This window comes from Aegilops tauschii, chromosome 6 (genome assembly GCF_002575655.3).
Source record: "Aegilops tauschii subsp. strangulata cultivar AL8/78 chromosome 6, Aet v6.0, whole genome shotgun sequence".
Lineage (NCBI taxonomy): Eukaryota > Viridiplantae > Streptophyta > Magnoliopsida > Poales > Poaceae > Aegilops > Aegilops tauschii.
The window spans coordinates 486,571,415-486,593,860 of record NC_053040.3 but is presented as its reverse complement, the minus strand read 5'-3'; the positions used below and the strand labels follow the sequence as shown (position 1 = coordinate 486,593,860).

Genomic DNA, 22,446 nt, shown 5'->3' with positions numbered 1-22,446 from the left:
GTTCTACCACGAAGGCTCAAACACCATACAAGGGCATCCACTTTCCTTTCATCTGTGGCATGCCTTCATGCAGATCCATCCTACATGTCATCCACTTTCCTTTCATCCTGACCACATATATAAGTCGTCGCCCCCATGCTAGTTGCTCCCTTTGAGACGGGGAGGGGGCATTGACTATTTCGCCGTTCAGTAGACCGCCGACGAGATCCTTAGCTTCATTGCTCACAACAACCATGTTGTAGTTGCGATTGGTATGCTTGGTGATTTCAAGCAGCTGGGTGTGCTACTACGCTTTCCAGAGAGCTTTGGGGCGCCTATCCCTGCCATGCATTTGGTGCATGCAAAGTCACCTACGGCTTCCACAAAGGACGCACCCACAAATCCAGATGCCCGACTCCAACTCGGACACAATTTGACGACGAGCTCTACCACGCTAACTAAGGTTAGTCTCTTATGCCTAGGTTTTTAATTCCAATCTCTTATGTTAGCTGCATACAAATTGCATGTTACTCCCACCCCCAGCTTCAAAAACCAACCCCAAAAATGTTTGAACTTTGGATTAGCTTATCTTCTTCTAAGATAAAACCTACTAACCTAGTGTATTTTTGGTTAAATTAGCCCTTGATCGTTTCGTTCCTGGGTTCAGTGCTTTTTTTGTCTCACACTACCAAGCAATGTGTTTCGGTCCTATGTGTCTTTTTATTTGAGGAGAAGACAAACCATGGCCAAATCACCTCTCGTTCAAACTGGCTTAACTTTGCTCCTCGACACATCGCTCCCGTCTACCCAATTTGAAAAACTGTTGGACGTTTTGACCTGGCCCTGTGTGCGACCACTCGACACGTCTCTGTGGCGCTGCAACTCAAGAACGAGCGGTGTCTTAGAGCATCTCCAGCCGCGCGTTCGGCCCCCCAGAGTGCCTAAAAAAGCGGTCTGGGGACGAACCGGCGCTAGATTGGCTCCTGGGGGCGACCTAGCTCCCAGTCACGCCCCCAGGCGCCGGCCCGAGGACGCGGCAATTTCAAACTTGGTCGTTCCCGCTCATCACAAAAGACACCACAAGTCCGGCGATCACATGCCACAGTTCGGCGATCGGATAAATAGTCCGGTGTACAAAAAAAAAGAGCGCCACAAGTCTGTACGAGTGCGCAACGCATCACTCGGCGGGGTCGGCCTCCGGCGTCGGCGGAGTCGGCGTGCGCGGGCTTGGCGATGTCGGAGCTGCTTCTGTGCTAGGTGGCGTCGGCGCGGCTTCGGTGCTGCTGGGCGTCGTGGAGGCATCATCACTCGGGCTTGGCGACGACGTCGGCGTGGGCGCGGGAGTTGGCAGCGCCGTCGTCGGCAGTTGGTTCAGGATGAGGCCGCGCTCGGCCATGTACTACGCCTTGAGCTTCTCGTCGTGGCTCTGGAGCATGTCCGCCCCGCCCATCAGAAAAGCCAGGTCGGTGTTCCTCTTCTTCGCGTCGACGTTGGTCCGGAGCAGGTCGAGCTTGACGGCGCTGTTCGTCATCAACGCCGACCACCGCACCTCGGTCTTCTCTTCACGCAGGGCGGCCCGGGCCTGTGCGTCGGCGAGGCAATGCTCAATGGACTCCTACACTCACGCGGTAGCCGCGTCGGCGTGTTTCCCCTTCTTGGCCCCTTTGTTGCCGTCCGGCCGCCCTTCTGACGCGCCCGGCGTCGGCGCATCCGGCTTATAGGTCTCCTTGGCCTTGTCGAGGGTGCGCCGGACTTCTGCCCACTTCTCGCATTTGTCGATCCGCTTGTAGACGTGGAGGTACTTGAATTCTTGGTCGCTGTTGCCCTGGCGATACATGGCGAACATGCGCAGCAGCTGCGCCGAGGAACAAACAATTAGCGGGCGCACACGGCGAAGAGAAGCGGGAGACCGGCATGCCATACCTGATCCTCAACGTTGGCGCCGCTCTCCGGGCGAGCCGCAATCTCCTTGACGATCCCATGCCATTTCTTGCATGCCGCCTGGATGAGCCCCAAGTGGTTCGCCATTGCCTTCGACCCGCACTGCATGTAGACGCCTTTAAAGTAGGGGTCGACGAGCTTGCGCTCGTCGAACTCGGCCTTGATACGCTCCCAGTACGTCTCGATGCTCTGGTTCGTGCCGGTGGTCGGGTCGAGGCAGACGATTTTCCACGCTTCGGCGAGACATTCCTGCTCCTTGGACGCCCACTTGATGCACGGCGCGCCGGTCCTGGCCGCCCCCTTCTTCTTCTTGCGCCTCCTCGCCGGAACAGTCGCCGGCTCCTCCTCCTCCTCCTCGTCCTCCTCGTCCTGCTCCTCCGGCTCCTCCTCACCGTACTCGAGCTCGCCGTCCATGCCGCCGCTGAGGTCCACCGTGTCATCCTGGGTAGCGAACCCGGGGGCCGCGGCGGCCGCGGCCGAGCCTGCCGCGATGATGTCGTCCATGTCGGCGTCGGTCTTGTCGGTGTCGCCGAGGTGCGACGTGGAAGCTTGTGAGAAGGGCAGCGCGCAACGGCGGAGAGGGGGCGTCGGGGAGGACGCGTAAGCCAGCGGCGAGTAGTTGTATGGATGGTACTGCACGCCGGCGAAGGCGTGCGCTGGGCTGGGTGTCCATGGGGGAAGGTGACGTTGGGGTTGAACCCACCGTGCGCGTCCCCGTCGGCGTAGCCCGGCGACGGCGTGCATCCCCATGGTTGTGGCGACGACGAGAAGCCGGCCGGAGAGCCGATGCTTTGCTGGCTCTAGGACGCGTACTGGGCGTGGCCGCCGGGTGGACTCATCATCCCCACGCGAGCCGCCTCGGTCTCGGCTTGATCCGCCGCAGCCGCACGCGCCGCGTTGTCCCGGGCCTTCTTGGCGATGGCCCTGTTCTGCCGGTCGGCGGTGACAGCCTCCCTTTGCTGAACTTCCGCCCTCCAGTCGGCGTTTGATATGCCCGGTGGCTTGGACGGCGGCGCCCTCGGCTTCCTCTGCTTCAGCTGGGCGACGGTGGCGGTTGCAGTTGTCGTGGCGCGGGAGATCACGTACTTCTTCGGCGGCATGGCGGCCGGCTGGGAGGCGAGCGGGAGGAATGGAAACGGCGGGAGGCGAGCAGGAGGAATGAGAGGGAAGTGGGGGGCGAGGGCGGGAAGAAACGGCGGGAAGAGGCTCTTGACTCGCCGACAGAGTGGCCCCACGCCCCTTTCGCTTGTGCCGGCGCCCCCCAGCGCGCCGGGTTCGGCTCGGGTCCGCCAGCGCCAGTTTCGGCCCAAACCGGTGAAAAACGGGCTACTGGGGGCGCGACTGGGCCGATTTTTGGGCGCCGGCGCGGCAAAAACGCCTGGGGAGGGCCTGTTGAGGGCGCGGCTGGAGATGCTCTTAGTGCTCCCGTTTGCTCCTCTTGCGCCACCATTCCATGCAATTAACACAAATGAATCAAATCAAAAATTGTCTCCCAGTAACTCAACACTGCATCAAACTATGAGGCATGCGTGCGTGCTACTACGCCGACCTCCACTTCCCACCTAAGTTGTGTTCACCACCCAAACCACAGTTCACAACAAAACCGGCTCTGCAAGCTCCCAACCACCCTCTCCCACCGCAACCTAATAATCGGCTCATGCATCTTTCTCACAGCCCTCATATAACACAGCCCTTTGGTCCACACCACCTATGCTACCCCTACGCCTCAACCTACATCGTGGGTACTTGAGGGCTCGGCTCCCCTTTGCTTCTCATCTTCCCTAGACGTTCCACACCATCACATCCGTCCTAAGCCTACCACCCCTTATCTTGTCCCTCTTCTCTTGGTGCCAAGAAATCTCTCTCCAATTGTCGTCCCGACTGGCCTGCTTCCTTGTCGCCCATATATTTCCCTTTCCTCCTAAGGCCAAAACCCGACCTCGGTATACATTGCCTCTCTAGAGACCACCTTGTCGAGCACTACCATGACCCCGTCCGCTGCACTCGTTGCGACAGATCCAGCCACTGTAGCTTTGACTGCACCCAGCCGCACCTGCTAGCCTTCCACTACCCACCATTCTCGATCCACCCCATCATCATGGCTACCTCTAGTAAATGCCGATGGGGGGCGGACCTAGCCAGCTCTGGATCGGCGACCAAAATGTTTCTCAATCACGCAACTGTAAAAAATATGTTAATACTATAAAAAAATTGTTTTGTGATAATCTACAATATGTTTATACAATGTAAAAGAATTTTCACATAATTCATAAAAAATATTCCGTGCCATTAAAAGAATGTTCGAGTGTTTCGAAAAATATATTCTTAACATGTTTAAAAAAATGTTTATACGATGTAAAAAATGTTCATGTAGTATAAAAATATTTCACACATTTAATAAATGTTAAATGTGTATTTAAAATATTTAACATTTTCTGCAAAAAATGTATTCAAAAGAATGTTCAAAACATCTATTTGAAAAAATGTTCAACGTGTATTAAAAAAGTAGACATGTGTTGAGAAAAAAAAAAAGAAAAAAATAAATCGGTGAAAAAATATAGAAAAATGGAATAGAGAAAAAATAAACCGCATAGATGCTTCTAAAACCATTTCAAAACCGGTCATTGAAGCTTTCCAAAACTGCTTCCCTGGAACCTATATTGGGTCAGCCCAACTAGCGATCACAACTCCCGTGATTAGAACGGCCGATGAAGCCTTATGTATCCAGTGGGCCAAGATATATAATGGTTTGATAGGCTAAATGCCTTGTCAAAATCGAAATTTATCTTGGAAAGACCAGGGGCATGGCCCGGCATGGTCCTCAAGACTCTCTGCTGGTGCGTGTGAGGCGAGGCATGACGCCAGAGGAGGAGCGCCCATGTATGTGTCATCTTCTTGTGCTCTTAATGGTGTGTGTAAGGCCCAGCATTATGTAAGAAAATAGGTAGAGATTGCACATGCGGAGGAAGGGGAAGGGCGCTGCAGTTGCGGTGTATGCAAATGGTTTTCCATAACAATGAACCGTTTTTGTCGTGCCGGGGACCGCTTTCGTAATCAAGGCGATGAACGATGGAACACCTCTATTTTTTACCATGCAAATAAGTTTCCAGCAGTATTTGCAGGTTTTTCATATCAGTTGAGCCCCCAAAACATAAACTGCAAGATGTGGATTTTTTCTTTCTTTTTGAGAAATGGAATGGTCATTTTTTTCTCAACTCTAGAATGTCGTTTTGTCGTGACAGGGGACACTTATGTAATCGAGGCGATGAACGGTCGAACGCCTCTATTTTTCACCATGCAAATAAGCTTCCAGCAGCAACCTTTTCATATCAGTAGAGACCCCCGAAACATAAACTTTGCATTTAAGTACCAGTTTCTAGTGTTCTACACTTCAGCGTGGTTGGGTTATTTTCTCAACCAAAATGCATTTTGGATGTCATCTAATGCAAAATAATATAGCTTCGACAAGGCAATTAGATGTGTGTATGTTAACTTGTTTCCAAATATTGTTTTTATTTTCAGGTCCAGAGAAATTACAAGATAAAGTTGATCTACAGCTAACAGAATGGGGTTCAACAAGGTACACCAAGTTCCTGTGACCATTCATCCTACCCACAACATAATCAAATTTGAACCATGCATTGATGCACCAAACAACACTCTGAATAATAAAGTAGCTCCTAATCCCATCTGAAGCAGCAACACACGGCACAGACATACATACTAATACTAGGTAGTTGTTTAACAGCTACAAGTCACCTAAATGAACTCAACATCAAGTTGGTCAACAAGTCAGCTCTCATAGGAGGGCATAAGAGAGTTATTAGAGCCATACTAAATATAGACGATTGATAAGAAACCACAAGTCAACATGCTTGAGCTACAGCTCCTTTTCCGACGACTTGCGAATCAGATAAACAGTCATCGAAAGGCCCTGAGTGTTGTTGCTCTTGTCTGGCTGGAAGAGGCAGGCATCTCCTTTCTTCAGGCCATTGTCCGTGACAAATTTGTTCCACCCCGTGGTAAGCCACCTCTGGTTGCTGTTATGCTCACTGCGGATTAACGTGACAGGCCATGGCCCCTTCGTTTTGTCCTCCAGCTGAAGATGTATGGTTGTTTTCTTTGTGTGCGGGAGGCCACATGCCGAAGCAAATTCCTTGCAAAAGACCTACTCCATCATAAACGCACAAGTTCACAGATTCAGATAAATGTTTAATTCAGACGAAATAATGTCTAGCTGGCTGTGTAAGTTTTTAGATGAAAATAATCGAAGATGTGCCATTTCCACAATGTAATGCTGAAATTTCATTGCAAAATCAAAAGCAAACTACAAATAATAGGCCAAGAGTGTAGCTACGGGTGAAGAGTACGTAATCTCACCAGAGCACATCCTCCTTGGCCTGTGCCAACAACAGAGTATGTTTTCAACTCTCTCACGAAGATGGGAAGTTTAGATTGAATAGGCTTGACTTTCTCCTTTACTTTTTTCTCCAATTCACTAGGTAGAGTTGTCTTCTTGGGCAGAATATAGGGACGCTGAGAAGGTCCCATGAGATTGTTGGAACAGACTTCAATACCACACTGTTCAACCCCCATTTGCTGCACTGCTGAAATCTGAAGGCACTGTTGGCCTGTGGTCATCACAACAGAAGATTTCTTCCTTTTAGGATTCTCAGATGGGAGCTCCATTGGCGCACATCCCTCCTTGTCACTGTGCGGTCCTCGACCATGTTCAGTCACCACCGCAACCTCTGATCTGCTCCTCTTCTTAACAGTATTGCCACCGGCAGCTTCATGGATATCAGTCATAACATCAGGCACTGCAGTAGAGTTCAAAACACGTGCAGATACTGCAGTATCAGACACTGCAGCAGTAGCCATAATACCATCAGACACTGCAGTATTAGATACTACAGCAGCAGCCATCACACCTTCAGACACTGTAGCAAATTCCGGCATAGCAGCATCAAACATAGAAGTGTCAGATACTGCAACATCGGCCAACACACTTGAAGACACTGCAACATCAACCAACACACATACAGATTCAGGTGGTAAAGTACAAGCAGAATTATTCAAGCCCATAGCATTGGAATGTTCAGGCCGAAGAAAAGAGTCAAGCATAGTTATGAGCATGCTCTGAAGCCCAACAGAAATTTCAGCCCATGCACTTTCAGGAATAGTGATCACAGTGCTTCCTGGCCCAAATGGTCCAAAGGGGAAATAAGAGTAGCATCCAACTCCAATGAGCTCATTCATAAACCTGGCAGAAAGGCCTTTGGTTCGCTCTATGTGATGGTATCCAGAGACCCATTGCATATACTCATCATCCTGCCAAGTCAAACCACGCATGTGGACATTCTCATAAAAGCGGCAAAAGAATTGAATAGCCAAGGTGCTCAAGGTCACTTCAAGTTGCATATCAGTATCGCTCGCTGAACCCCCATTTGCTTCACATTGATTAGAGTCAGAAATAGGTTCGTCGTGAGCTACAAGTTTGACAAGATCAGACTCAGGGGTTATATTCATCAAGTGGCTTCCAAACTCCCCGGGCATACGCTGTTTAAGGACAAAGAAGATACATATTGATTAGAGTCGAGACATAAGTTCCGTCGTTTGTGCACACAGTTTGCAAGAAATCCAGACATAGTTCAGAATGCATGACTGCCAGCAGACACGGAAGACAAAGCCAAAAAAAAAAAAATCATATTTCCATGTAGGAGAATAAGATCAGGAACACACATTACGGGTCGAACGGTTAAATCTCACGCTTACACGACTAAAGTTAACTACCAAATTATATCATTCTTGATGAACACATAAAAAACATAGCACATCATGGTACACCAGCAGTATACAGTACCAACGCTTATCTCCATAAGAGCTCCACGCACAGGCAGTGTACACTACTAATTATATATCTCGATGGGAGCTTGATTTTAGTATCACACAACATACGGTACTGTAGCTAAGAATGAAATTAAAACTTTTCTATTCCAGTGGGTTTCTGAAATCGGAGTTCCTTTTTTTTTCGAATCTGAAATCGAAGTTCCTTGAAACCCTGGTTCAGTAATTGGAACTAACGGTACAGATTCACAGAAACTGAATGGAGCAATGGGAGGAAATTAAGTAAGTGGGCCTCATGCATCTGAAACAACAAAATGCATCTGAAGCAACACAATCTGTCGCTGTGTCTTTATCGAGTGAGATCTCCAACACCCTCAAGGCCTTCTCCGAAGATGCCATTTGGATAATTCTACAACAGCTAACCAGATGGTGCCAAGAAAGGTGCTGGGATCTCCAATCCAGCCAGAATAGATGAGGCAACAGTCAAGAACTGACTGAGATCTACTTATTCGTACGAATACTACTTATTGGTATGACAGACAGTATTGAGCCTGGATTTACATCACTATACTCGCTACTTAACAAGAGAGAAATAATGTGCGCCACAAGTTTCAGTCATGGACTGTTTTAGCAAAAAGTATCAGTTTCAGTCATGGACATTGGCACCCTGAAATACATGTTGAGCAGCGGAGGCAGTGATGTTTCTCGCACGCTGAAATCTAGCAGGAGGTGCGCACTGACTTTCTTTCATGCTACAAGCAACAACGGAGGGGAGGGGGGGGGGGGGGGGGGGGGGGGGGGGGGGCGTCGAAGGGGAGCTAGGTTCTCACCGTGTCGTGGCTGAAATCGGCGGAGGCCACGAGATGGAACTGCTTATTGCCGTCGCCCGCGTCGTCCGAGTTGTCGTGCATCCCCCACATCCAGCACCACACCGCAAGCTTGGCGGCGGCGGCGCCGCCTGACCCAACCACCACACACAGCAGTGAGAAATCGAGGAAAAAAGAAACATTTTTGCCCCGTAATCGAGAAGGATCTAGGTCGTGGGCGTCACCTGGATCCATCGATAGCCGCCGGCGCCGCTCCTCGCCTCCTCCGCCTGGGAACCCCGCGTGCTGAGTTGATCGTTTTGGGCAATGAAGGTGGTGGCTACTGCACAGTACGCGGTTGGGCAATGAAGTCGTGAGCCGGAAAGGGAAAAGCTCTAGCTTTGACGCGTGGGACTAGTAACTTCTCTCCTCAATTATTCACCAACCCATGGAGTGGAGTGTGGGAGGTATAACACACTCTACTCTCACACTGGTAACTTCTCTTATCAATTATTCACCCAACCATGGAAGGCTGCGAGGTAGATAGGCAATCTATATCACTTGGTCCAAATGTAATTGAAATTAATTTTAAATTTGCCAACTAGTAAAAACTGCAACTTACATTTGTTTTTGTAAAAGTGCGCTGTAGGTGACACTTTTGCTAATCTGATAATACTTCTTGAAAAATGAATTGAGACTTAAGAAAGTTTGAATCGTCTTAGACAAAGACGGACTCTTTCGGTTTACATTATTGTTCATGTGTTCACGGGGAAACTCTACCATTCTAGGGGTGGAGTCCGCTACGGTAATCTAGCCAAGGGTGCGCGTTTGAAAATGGTTCGAGCGCGCACATCTGTTTCGAACCGTCAGCTTGTCTTTGACTAGCTTGGTCCGAATAAGAGGGAAGAAAATGACTAGTGAGGGTTGCACGCCTCATTCCCCCTTAACCCCCTTTGTCTCTCTCGTTGTAGCGGGTCCATCCCTTCTTGCGTCCCACTCGTCGATGTAAGGGTTGGCTTTGACTGGGTTGTTTATGAACATACAACGATTGGGTCACTGTTTCTATCAGCAAAGGTGTGGTCCTCCTCCTCTCATGTTCTCTATACCAGGGGCGTGCATCCGTACGTGGGCCCTCTTTCTTGTTTCATTGGACCTCACGACGTCTATGGCCGGGCTCCCCAAACTAGCTGGTCACCGCCAATGCTGACGAGCTAGGTGGCCGAGTCGCTCATCTTCGGGTCCGGGTCTGCGTAGAATAGACCGTCCGCATCCACGAGTTTCCAGGTCGGCTGCCACGGTGTGTCGCCGCTGCAGCGCTCATTATTGAGAGGCATCGGGACATCGCATCGGGACATCGAGGCATTGGGACATCGAGTGCCCATTAAGCCGACACTATTGATTCGCACTCGCACCGGACAGATCCTGCCGTCGGCCAGGCGTTGTCCTCCCAGGAGCGGCGGAGTGCAATGCGGACCGTCATTGCCTCCTCCAACCAGCACGGGATGACACCCCAGTCGACGGATCCATACTGGCCGGAGTCAGATCCGCTGCCCGCCATGTCGGAGATGGCCGGAAATCGTGGAGATGAGTTTGGGGTGGCGGAGGGAGTGGAGGGGAGTGGAGTGTGAAGTGGCTAGGGTTTGGTTCATCTAGCTGATGGGGAAGAATATATGTGGGGTCAGGTGGGCTAGTGTGGGCCGGGTCCGACGTGGCAGACGCCCCCAGGCGCCCCATATCCGCCCATATTTGGGTTGTATATGAGGTGATAGAGGCAAAGGTGTCCCGTCTTTCGATAAGATGATGGCTATCTTTTTTATGGAGTAGACTTTGACGATCCGACTACGAACGTGTGAGGACGTCGCGCCTTAGCAATCTCTAAACCAAGTCCGAGAGGTTATTGACCACGCCGGAGCACGATCAACCTGACCACGAGGGTCTGTTTCCCGCTCACAAACGAAAAACAAGCAAGAAACTGAAATTGCAATCTGGATATTGTGAATATAAGAGAAAAGGTTTATTAATGAAGGTGGGGTTCTGTGACGTCTTGGTCTGGTCGTTGAACACAAACAAAGTACGGGAAGTTGCAGCTATGGCGAACTTTAATCTAAACAAAACCCAAAGTCTAAACGGTGCCTTAAGGGCTGTATTTGTAGGGGAAAAGAGAGGCGATTTTGTCCCCGTTGGCAAGCTGGGACTAAAACACCTCCTGAGTCATTTCCTCTATAATACGGACTCTAAAAAAATAGCCTATATGTAGTATTTCGAAATTACATGGGCCTGGCCCAAAAATAAGGTGGCGCATCACCTATATTAAGTTATAGACGAAATTTATGAAAGGGCATCTTGTGTATTTCGTCCATGCACTTGTACGTCATCATGTTGGCTCCTTTCGCGTGCGCCTTCATCTCCATGCGTGTTTCTGCTCCAGTGTTCATCCCTTTTGTCCATGCTAGGCTCTTCATTAATAATCAACACAAATGTATCCAATTTAGCTAGCATCATATTCTCATGAATAGTAGAATTGTTACCAAGAAACCAAAGTACCTGGTAATTCAATTGGCGTGCGCGAGCTTAGTAATTGGTCCAATATGTATAGCAGCAGGGGGCTGTGGGTGTAACAATGGTATTGATGTCCTCATCATGAGGGGTGTCGGTCAGCCCGACGTTTGAGGCCCGTTTGAGGCACCCGTCTGGGTCGAAATTTCGTGACCGGTCAGTACCGGGCGTGTGAGGCGGGTTTAGGGCGTCGGGCTGTAGATGCTCTTAAAGTGTTGAGCGAGTTAGACTTTCTTTCGACAGAGAGTGGATTTTATTAATTCAAAATGGAGCATCAAGAGGATAGGACACTAGCAAATATGGCTTTGGTCCAAGTAGGGTAAGCCCATTAATCCCGGTTCAGTCATGAACCGGGACCCATGGGGGCATAGGTCCCGATTCGTGAGGCTAGGGGGCCGGCCGGGCCTCGTGGGGCATTGGTCCTGGTTCGTCTGGCCCCTTTAGTCCTGGTTCCTGACACGAAACGGGACCAATGTGCCTCGCTCCTGGCCCACAACCATTGGTCCCGGTTCGTGGCTGGAACCGGGACCAAAGGACCCCCTTTGGTCCCGGTTCCAGCCACGAACCGGGACCAATGAGATGCCTATATAAACCCCCTCGCCCGCGAGCAGAGTAGTGGAGTGCTCTGTTTTTTGGCCGGCCGTGCGTGGGAGAGCTTTGTGGTGCTCTAGCTCACCTCCTATGCACATGAGGTTTTTGATGAATTGCCCGATGTAGGATCGAAAGTATGTCTAGAGGGGGGAGGGGTGATTAGACTACTTGACCAAATAAAAATCTAGCCTTTTCCCAATTTTAAGTCTTGGTAGATTTTAGCAACTTAGCACTAGTCAAGCAACCAACCTACACATGCAAGTCTCAGAGTATAGCAGCGGAATGTAAAACATTGCACATGAAGGTAAAGGGAGGAGTTTGGAGGGAGCAAACGCAATGTAGACACGGGGTTTTTTGGCGTGGTTCCGATAGGTGGTGCTATCGTACATCCACGTTGAGGGAGACTTCAACCCACGAAGGGTAACGATTGCGCGAGTCCACGAAGGGCTCCACCCACGAAGGGCTCCACCCACGAAGGGTCCACGAAGAAGCAACCTTGTCTATCCCACCATGGCCATCGCCCACGAAGGACTTGCCTCACTAGGGTAGATCTTCACGAAGTAGGCAATCTCCTTGCCCGTACAAACTCCTTGGTTCAACTCCACAATCTTGACGGAGGCTCCCAAGTGACACCTAACCAATCTAGGAGACACCACTCTCCAAAAGGTAATAGATGGTGTGTTGATGATGAACTCCTTGATCTTGTGCTTCAAATGATAGTCTCCCCAACACTCAACTCTCTCTCACATATTTGGATTTGGTGGAAAGATGATTTGAGTGGAAAGCAACTTGGAGAAGGCCAGAGATCAAGATTCATATGGTTGGAATGGGATATCTTGACCTCAACACATGAGTAGGTGGTTCTCTCTCAGAAAATGTATGATGGAAGTGTAGGCATGTTTTGATGGCTCTCTCCACGACTGAAGAGTGGGTGGAGGGGTATATATAGCCTCCACACAAAATCTAACCGTTACACACAAATCACCAAACTCGGTGGGACCGAATAATGAAACTCGGTCAGACCGATTTGGTTCAAAATGTGAACGTTAGGCTTTTCGGTGGGACCGACATGTCAACTCGGTGGGACCGATTTCATTAGGGTTAGGGCATAACGTAATCTTGGTGAGACTGATTACACAAACTCGGTGGGACCGATTTTGGTAATAAGCTAACCAGAGAGTTGGTCAGGCAAACTCGATGGGACCGATTCGCTCATCTCGGTGAGACCGAAACGTTACGAAAGGGAAACCGAGAGTTTGCATTGCGAACTCGGTGGGACCGATCGCTCATCTCGGTTGGACCGAAACGTTACGAAGGGAAACAGAGAGTTTGCAATCCCATCTCGGTGAGACCGAGATCCCTATCGGTAAGACCGAAGTGACTAGGGTTTTGTGGCAGTGGCTATGTCAACTGAACTCGGTGGCGCCGGATAGAAAGTTTTGGTGGGGCCGAGTTTGACTTTTGGTTTGGGACATATGTGGATATGAGAAAGTGGTTGAGGGTTTTTGGAGCATATCACTAAGCACTTTGAGCAAGTGACCCACTAAGCAACACCTCATCCCCTTTTAATAGCATTGGCTTTTCCTATGGACTCAATGTGATCTTGGATCACTAAAAGTAAAGTGTAGATTCTTGAGCTTTGGAGCTTGAGCCAATCTTTTGTCCTTAGCATTTTGAGGGGTCCACATTCCTAATCCATGCCATGCCAATCATTGAGCTTTCCTGAAATATTTATCTTGAAGTAGCATTAGCTCAATGAGCTATATGTTGTTAATAATTACCAAAATCACCCAGAGATAGTTGCACTTTCAATCTCCCCCTTTTTGGTAATTGATGACAACATATAGATCAAAGCTTCAAAAAATAATAATAAAACTGAAATACATCGTCGCTTTGAGAAGTATGTGATAAGCAAGGGCTCCCCCTAAATTTGTGCACTATTTAATATTTGCTTTTGAATGCAAATGCACAATCGATTAGGATCATGGGTCACTCTTCCATGTCACATACATCTTGGTGGAGCGCTCAAAATGATGAAAAATTAAAAGCATGCACTCATCATCAAGCAAAGTGAATGATCATATAAGAGATGTAAGAGATAATATCATCCAAGCAAGCATTAAAGTAGCATACGATCAATCACATGATCAAGCATGTATCTCGCACAAACATAGAGTATCAACCAAGCACACAAAAATTTCAACCAAAAGCAAGAGAGACAAAGAAGCAAAACACTCGCTCTCGAAGCCTATGATCTATACACTTCTCCTTGGCAACAAGTTACCAAAAAGTTTGAAAATGCATAGTGCTATGCGTCTCTCAGGCTTGGTCTTCGGGAGGTGGTGTAGAGAGAACTCCAAGGACGAAGGCATCTGTTGATGTAGTTGGAGCTGGTGGAGTGGCTGCTGGAGGTGGCACTGAAGCTGTAGCTGTTGGTGCTAACGCTGTAGCTCTAGTATCTGGTACTGGCACTACAGCAGACCTCTGACCTCTAGGCACTCGCTGAAAAGTATCAGTTGTTGCCTTCCCTTTCCTCTCTTCTGCTTCCTTCTGGAGCTGCTCAACTACTGTTTGTACCTCGGTAACCTTCAGATCAAGATCATAAAATTTTGTCTCTATGATCCTCTCCAAGCTCTCCTGGTTTTGAGTTAGGGTGGCCAAGCCCTTCTCAATCCTCGAAGTATATTGGATCAGATATGCAAGCTGATCTTGCTTGCTCTTCAGGAAAACTTGAGATGGTTCCTCAACACTTGGCATCTTTCTCTGCTTTAGCTTTAGCTCTCTTCTCTTGTGCTTGAGCTGATGATGGTTCATCCTCATTCATCACAACCTTGTTGTCTACAAATTTAGGATATAGAGGTAGATGCTCCTTGTCCAACAAGTATGTTCCTGTGCCCATCTTAGCATTGATGAGCTCCTGAATATGTGGAGCATACCCACAACTTCTCTTTTGGTCAGCAGCTGTCCTCTTGATTGTCTCTACAATCAGGCTCATGACCTTAAACTTTTGAGGGACATCAAGGATCTGCAACAAGTTGATAGAATGTCCCCTAATCATCTTGTGATCTCCTGACTTGGGTAGCAAAGTGTGCCTTAGGATGGTGTTGATGGTAGGCAAACCAGACAACAAGTAATGTACAGACCCAAGCTTGTGTGTCTCCAAAGCTTTATCAGGGATCTCTTTGTACATATTTGCCATTGAGTTATGGTTTTTCTTCTTCTTTGCATACACGTCCAAGTCATCCTCATGTTCTTCTGGAGCATTGATCAATTCAGCCCATTCTTCAATAGTAGATTGGTACCTTGTACCTTCAAACATCCATACTATCTTCCCATCTGGATAGAAGTGGGCAGTGGAGTAAAACTGCATGATTAGCTCACCAATTCCACTTTGTGAGCATCTGCCCAACAAACTTATCTACTCCACAGCTTTGAAGCTGTCATAAACTCCTGGGAAGTGGTCTTCTTTCTCCTTGATGTAATCCCAATCAACCCATCTCATGTCACAGACAATTGGTTTCTTGTCAAGCAAAATAGTCTATAATAGAAGTCTTGCTGTTCTTTCGTATGAAACCTGTAGTCAACTACAGTCCTCCTCCTCACAGCATAGGGATTAGACTGTCTCCATAATCTCAGTCCAGCATCTTTTCTGATGTGCATGTCCTCAGCCACTTGATGAGCATCATTGTGGTCTGGAATCTTGGGTTTCAGTTTTCTCAAAACAAGAGACTCATCATCCTCTTCTTCAGCTTGAGGCACCGGGGCCTTGTTCTTCTATTCTGCAGGAATGCTCCTGGTGTTCCTCTTAGGCTTTGGGGGTTTCTGAGCTTGAGCTTTGGGACCAGACTTGGGCTTAGATGGAGCAGCCCCTGACTTAATAGCATCTCCCATAAGCTTCTGAGCTTTGGGTGCTGGTGCAGCATCCTCTTCTTCTTCCTCTCCTTCGGAATCTCTTACCATAGTTGATTTTCCAAGAACTTTTGCAGTAGTGGTTCTTGCCCTCTTCTTTTTCTTATCATCTCCTGCTGCTTCACCATCATCTGATTCTATGGTGAATTTCATGGTTTCCCCTGTTGGAACTTTCCTTGGCTTTGACATTGGGATTCTTCTGGCAGGTGCCTTCTTGTTCAAGCCTGGCTTTGTTGCAGCAGCTGTGCCATAGTCCTTCTTCAAAACTTTCTTCCTTGAGGTGGCCTCATCCTCAACAGCCACATAGTCCTCATCCTCAGAGTCTGAGGTTCTCTTCTTCCTTGCTCTAGTGGTTGCCTTGGTAAAGTTACTAGGTGTGCTCCTCCTGCCCTCATCATAGCTACTTGAGGGATCTGAACCCTCACTCAATTGCACCTGTTCCTCAGATGTGTTCTGACTGTCACTCTGGTCAGACATCTTGGCAAACACACTGACAACAGTCCCTGTGAACAGATGTAGATGAGGTAGAGTGGATGAGCATCACAAAGTGCAGAGTTTTTGCAAAACAGATGACTTAAGAACTTAGTTTCAGTTCTTCACAGAAAGCATTTCAGAGCTACCGATTTGTTAAACTCGGTGATACTGAAGCAATTTTGGAACCTAAACTAGTGAACTCAGTTAGACCGAGTCACCGTTCGGTGGCACCGAGATTGCTAGGGTTTCACAGAGAGTCGAACTCGGTCGCACCGATTCGCAATTTTCGGTCAGACCAAAAACGCATGTGCAATGGCCTAAGCCAAATCGGTGAGACCGATTTCTACAACTCGGTCGGTCCGAGATGAGTTCGGCGGAGACCTAACCCTAAATTTTCAAATCAAATCAAACCTAAGGGATGTTTGCTGTGGATAGATTGTTTGCATACGTGGTAAAGATCATGGCAAAGCAATGTGCTACGCATCAGAGTTAAAGAATCAGCACATAGAGTCGAACTCATACCCTAGTTCGGCGGGAGTTCGCTACGGCGGCAACGGTGGAGCAGATTTCCGTTGACGGCGATGGAAACCAGGGGCGGGAGGTCGCTAGCGGCGAGGAGACGATCCGGAGACCCGAGGAGGCAGAGCAGGACACACGCGCGGGCTGAGGAGTTTGAAGAAATTTCCAAAATCTCACCCGTGGGTTTATATATCCCGACCCTGTCGGTGTGACCGAGTGGAACAACTGGGTGGCACCGAGATGCAGAATCGCAAGCGGTTACTACAACTCGGTGTGACCGAAAAGTTCAAATCGGTTGCACCGAGATGGAAAAACCTAGATCAACTTAGTGACCTCGATGTGACCGAAGTGGATGACTCGGTCATACCGAAATGCACAAAGAGGTTTTGGAAGTTTAAGTCTATGACGAATCGGGGACTCCGAGTGCTCCTCACACAGAGTGGTTCGAATCTGACTTGATCAAACTTTGTGATGTAGCATGAATAGAGTTTGAGACGAGAAAAGCATAGATAGCTAGAGGGAGTTCTTAGGCATTCTTGTCCATCCATTTGGCAAAAGAGAAAAAGACAACCATTTAAAACAACAAATGGATGTCCTCGAATGAGTTAAATATGCAACCAACATGCTCACACAATAAAATGGAAAATGAAATATGTGACAAAGCATGCACAAACACTCTATCATCTATCAAGCAATTGACGATGACTAGGTCATCTATATATGAGTATATTGACTTAGGAGTCAAATGAGAACATTTGATCATAGGTCATACTCATCGTTTAAGCAGAAGTGGGGTTACCACTTTTACATAAAGCATTGTTGTGTTCACACCATTAGAGTTGCTTTAGCTCAATTGATTAGAGTAAAGCTCCCCCTAGATGTGATATCCCCCCTAAGAGGGATGAACTAACCTTGGGTTTTGTCGACGATGACTTCATGTAGGTGTCGAAGATGTGGACGCTCAATGTTGATGTAGATCATTTGGAGCAATCCATTGGAGTGAGTTGCACTTTCAATACCTACACGGGTTAGTCCCACAAGGAACAAACAAGGATATCCATAGACATAGAGTGATGTACACATAGATGATGTCCATGAAAGCATTAGGTTACCCTGTCCCTTGTCTTACCAACAAGAGGGTTGTGACTCCTTGAACTAGTGCAAGGTGTGGAAGTTGTTTGCACATGTCCTCGCCAAAGAATATGAGTGAAGTACGTTGGTGGAGTCACCCTCAAGAACTCTCTAGTTCTTCTTCTTTGGGATCCACACCATCTTGATGGGAATCCGTGGAGTTGTAGTCGTACTTGATGTAGTAGAACTTGATGTAGTCTTGGGAACCCACTTGACCAAGGCCTTGGGAGCTTCTTCAAATGCATCAATCTCCTCTTGAAGCTTGTCCTTGCCTTTATGCTTGTGGTCTTGTGGTGGAAGATCATCTTGAGCTTGTGTTCCTTGGAAAGAAGTAGGATCATACTTCTCTTGTTGAGGAACAAACTTCGTCTTCGGGTATTGATCTTCTTCCCACTCAACTCCATTCGCATTGAACTTTCGTTCAAAACCAACACCTTGATTCTTCCGGTGTCTTCCTTGCTTTCGTAGAATTTCCTCAAATTGCTTACTTCCGGCAAGGCTCTTGTAAACACCTTTCTCTATAATTCCCTTCAATAAGCTATTTTCTTGCTCAAGTGTAACTTGGCTAAGAGAATCATTAGTGGAATCAAGAGAACTACTAGAAGCAACAACATTGGATTTAGCATGATTATTGTTACTACTAGATGAAGAATCTTTCTTACTCTTGTTGCTAGATTTTACTTGTGGCATGTAAGTGGACAAGAGTAAACGCTTAGCAATGTAAGAAGAACTTTTCTTGCGAAGATCATCATTGATTGCCTTTAAGAACTCATGCTCTTGCTCAAGGTTGAGCTTTTCAAAGCGTAGCTTCTCATGAGTCTTTAAAAGTTCTCGATGATCTTCCAAGGTAGTTTCATGAGCTAACTTAAGAGTGTTTAGTTCTTTAGTTAGACGCTCAATCTCCTTCTTATCATCGTCATTCGTTTTATCTTGATTAGCATGGTTAATAGCAAGTTCATCATAGTTTTCATAACTAGAGTTATCAACAAGTAAATCATCATCTCCTAGCAAATCATCTTCATCACTATTGAAATCAACATACTCGGGGTGTGATACCTTTGGTCCTTTAGACATGAAGCATCTTCCAATTCCTTCATTTGGTGAATCAAATATGTCGTAGGAGTTGGCTGACACAAGTGCTAGACCGGCAACACCTTCATCTTGAGTATATTCGGAGTCGGAGTGATAACTTCTTTCGGAGTGATGGTCGGAGTCGGAGCCGGATACACATTCACCAACATGAGCTTGATGTCTTCTCTTTGTGTAGCTCCTTGATGATTTTTCTTTCCTTTCTGAATCCTTGCTTCTCTGAGAGGTTCTACGTTCATAACGATCATCTCTACTCCTTCTCTTTCTTGGTGGTGATTCTTCTCTTCTACTTCTTCTTTTAGGAGAATCTTCTCTTCTTTTGTAGGGAGCCGTACACTCGTTTGAGTATGATGACCCACAAGTATAGGGGATCTATCGTAGTCCTTTCGATAAGTAAGAGTGTTGAACCCAATGAGGAGTAGAAGGAAATGATAAGCGGTTTTCAGTAAGGTATTCTCTGCAAGCACTGAAATTATCGGTAACATATAGTTTTGTGATAAGGTAATTTGTAACGGGCAACAAGTAATGAAAGTAAATAAGGTGCAGCAAGATGGCCCAATCCTTTTTGTAGCAAAGGACAAGCCTAGACAAACTCTTATATGAAGGAAAACGCTCCCGAGGACACATGGGAATTATCATCAAGCTAGTTTTCATCACGCTCATATGATTCGCGTTCGTTACTTTGATAATTTGGTATGTGGGTGGACCAGTGCTTGGGTGCTGCCCTTTCTTGGACAAGCATCCCACTTATGATTAACCCCTATTGCAAGCATCCGCAACTACAAAAGAAGTATTAAGGTAAACCTAACCATAGCATGAAACATATTGATCCAAATCAGCCCCTTACGAAGCAACTCATAAACTAGGGTTTAAGCTTCTGTCACTCTAGCAACCCATCATCTACTTATTACTTCCCATGCCTTCCTCTAGGCCCAAACAATGGTGAATTGTCATGTAGTCGACGTTCACATAACACCACTAGAGGAGAGACAACATACATCTCATCAAAATATCGAACGAATACCAAATTCACATGACTACTTATAGCAAGACTTCTCCCATGTCCTCAAGAACAAACGTAACTACTCACAAATCATATTCATGTTCATAATCAGAGGGGTATTAATAAGACCGAAGTGACTAGGGTTTTGTGGCAGTGGCTATGTCAACTGAACTCGGTGGCACCGGATAGAAAGTTTTGGTGGGGCCGAGTTTGACTTTTGGTTTGGGACATATGTGGATATGAGAAAGTGGTTGAGGGTTTTTGGAGCATATCACTAAGCACTTTGAGCAAGTGACCCACTAAGCAACACCTACCCAAAGATTCTTGCCATGAAGGAACTTCTTCCACCCCGCCCGGTTGAAGACAGTGCGACCGTCCGTGTCCACTGCGTAGGCACAGGTGGTGATGGAGCCCGTTCTGGTAAGGCGTAGTCCAGCAGTCATGCCTTCTTCATGCGGCTCGATGCCACAGCTAACAGATAACCTCTTAGGTAATTTCTGAAAATAGTTGATATGATATATGAGCATGTCACGTGCAATTATCAGCAAATCATACACTGGAAGACACATATATCATTGGATTCAACACTGAGCATATATATCATCACATCACTACACTAGACTCTAATCATCAAATTACTACAGTAATTAAGCATATCATTATTTACTACGTACACTAACCATATCATCGCATATTACTACACTACATAAGGATATATCGCATTACTACAACCCATGCATACCATAAAAAATTCTGCACTAAATGAATCCTACACATGGCATATCATCACAGTACTACAACATGCATATCATATCAACTAGTACACTTATTAAGCATGCATATCATGTAATTACCACAGTAAGTAACATACCATGAGATGCTGTTTAACATTCGTCCTTGTGAGGCGGGTCACGAATGGCATCCCGACGTAGTCTTCACGTAGCGGAAGCATGTCCCAGAGGTTGCACGTTTCATCGCCGCTCAGCCTCAGTCTTTGGGCATAGAGTGCTTCATCAAGTGGGTTCTCATCATCATCTGAATCCTCACCATCGTCCTCCTCATGAACTTCATCCTCACTATCGAAAATCAAATTCAGATAGATAACAGAAATCCTGGGCCTTTCTCCTCTGAAGGAGAAGCTGATCAATTCACCCCCACTAAGACGCAAGCGGGCGATGAAACGATCCCATTCATCTCCTCCAATCTGGGTTATCGTTCGCCCCTTATCGACCTGCATAGTGTACGGCCCCCCGAGAGCGTCGAAGGTCACGGTGTCTCCGACGAGCTCATTGAATGCCAATCTCACATTGCATGGGACGATCTGTGCAAGATAAAAACAAATAACAAACACAATGCATTAGTGGAAATAGCAATAAAAAACAAAATTAATGAACTGTCAGAAGGTTCATATAAATTGTTACCGCTGCAAAAACAAAAGTAGGCTGGAAGTAGATGCCGAACAGCGTGGCAGTACAAAGGCTGGTCCGGCACCGTGACTTGCACCGTCGACACGGTGCTTCCTCCATTCTACACAGAACATGTTGAACTCTAAGTTGAATTGTATGCTACCATAGTACAATACAATGATCATACATATAATAAATCATAGTGACAACCTAAAATGCAATGCCTATTAAATCTGTTTACTAGCATCTACCTAAAAAAGCAATGCCAATGACAATGGCAATGCCAGTATCATCTACCTAATAAATTCCAATCAGATCCAATCCAATGTCAGTACTACATACTATAGTGAAGAACGGATGAATTATTTTGATTTATTTTTTCACACATAGGGCCTCATTTTGATTTGCACAGGGCCTCTCTTTTCCCTGGTACGACTCAGATCCCACACTACGACATCCATCAATCTATCAAAGAACCATCATATCCATCAACAAATCATCTACCGCATGTATCAAATAAAATTTCTGGATCAGATCCGCGCCCGGAGGGAGACGCATGCGGTTTGGGAAGGGAAGAAGATTCGCGAGGGGGATGAGGGGAGATCTCACCTACTTTCCGGAGTTGGCGGCGGCCGCACAGATCCGGCGGCGAAGAGAGGCGGCATCGGGAGTTGGCGGCGGCGGCGCTTGTCGAGAAGGGGACGAAGAAGTTGAAAATGATGTGGAGTACTAGGTGCACTTAGCCAAATGTGGTACATGTGGTGGCGCGTTTGTGTGGATGACAAGGGGACCCCACGTGTCGGTACCCACAGAAAAAAAATTGGCATTTCCAACTGCCTCACGGGGATTCGAACCAGGGCCATGCGGGTGTGCGGTAAAGGGTCTAACCAGTTCGGCTGATGCAGTGTGTTCGGTTGAACCAATTTTCCTCTCCTTAAGACATTTATCCAGACACAAACACACGAAAAAAAACCATGCACCGAGGCTGTGCTCCATGTGTGGCATAAGTGGTCCTGTGAAGCTGCAACTAGGACCAATGTTGATATATGTTGTTATTAGCTAGGGTACCAACACTATATAATGGCTTATGTGATCCTTGCTAGTAAAAAAACCATTATCCATGTTGGCCCAAGTGGCACGTTTGAGTGCAACGTGTCAATATTGGTGTATTTGGCCCTTATGGCATCCGTGAGTC

General features: G+C 47.3%; 2 protein-coding genes across 2 annotated transcripts; both read right to left on the bottom strand.

Moving 5' to 3' along the window:
- Window positions 1-5,540: 5,540 nt before the first annotated feature.
- Window positions 5,541-8,948, bottom strand: LOC109761911 (uncharacterized). The gene is made up of 4 exons (XM_020320722.4): window positions 8,819-8,948; window positions 8,598-8,725; window positions 6,301-7,479; window positions 5,541-6,088 (listed from the first exon to the last, which is right to left on the bottom strand). Exons 1-4 carry the CDS (start codon window positions 8,826-8,828, stop codon window positions 5,801-5,803), a joined length of 1,605 nt encoding a protein of 534 aa, XP_020176311.1. The 5' UTR covers window positions 8,829-8,948; the 3' UTR covers window positions 5,541-5,800.
- Window positions 8,949-19,948: 11,000 nt separating this feature from the next.
- LOC120967237 (uncharacterized) lies at window positions 19,949-21,371 on the bottom strand. The gene is made up of 3 exons (XM_040393856.3): window positions 21,267-21,371; window positions 20,717-21,166; window positions 19,949-20,342 (listed from the first exon to the last, which is right to left on the bottom strand). The coding sequence occupies exons 1-3, from the start codon at window positions 21,369-21,371 to the stop codon at window positions 20,145-20,147; spliced, it is 753 nt and encodes a 250-aa protein (XP_040249790.2). The 3' UTR covers window positions 19,949-20,144.
- Window positions 21,372-22,446: the final 1,075 nt, after the last annotated feature.

Coding starts and splice junctions, on each gene's coding strand:
- LOC109761911 (XM_020320722.4), bottom strand. Junction 7,480..8,597: donor CCGATTTCAGCCACGACACG/GTGAGAACCTAG, acceptor GTCCTTAAACAG/CGTATGCCCGGGGAGTTTGG. Junction 6,089..6,300: donor GCCAAGGAGGATGTGCTCTG/GTGAGATTACGT, acceptor ATGATGGAGTAG/GTCTTTTGCAAGGAATTTGC.
- LOC120967237 (XM_040393856.3), bottom strand. CDS start 21,371: ATGGAGGAAGCACCGTGTCGACGGTGCAAGTCACGGTGCCGGACCAGC. Junction 21,167..21,266: donor CTACTTTTGTTTTTGCAGCG/GTAACAATTTAT, acceptor TATCTTGCACAG/ATCGTCCCATGCAATGTGAG. Junction 20,343..20,716: donor ATGTTAAACAGCATCTCATG/GTATGTTACTTA, acceptor AACTATTTTCAG/AAATTACCTAAGAGGTTATC.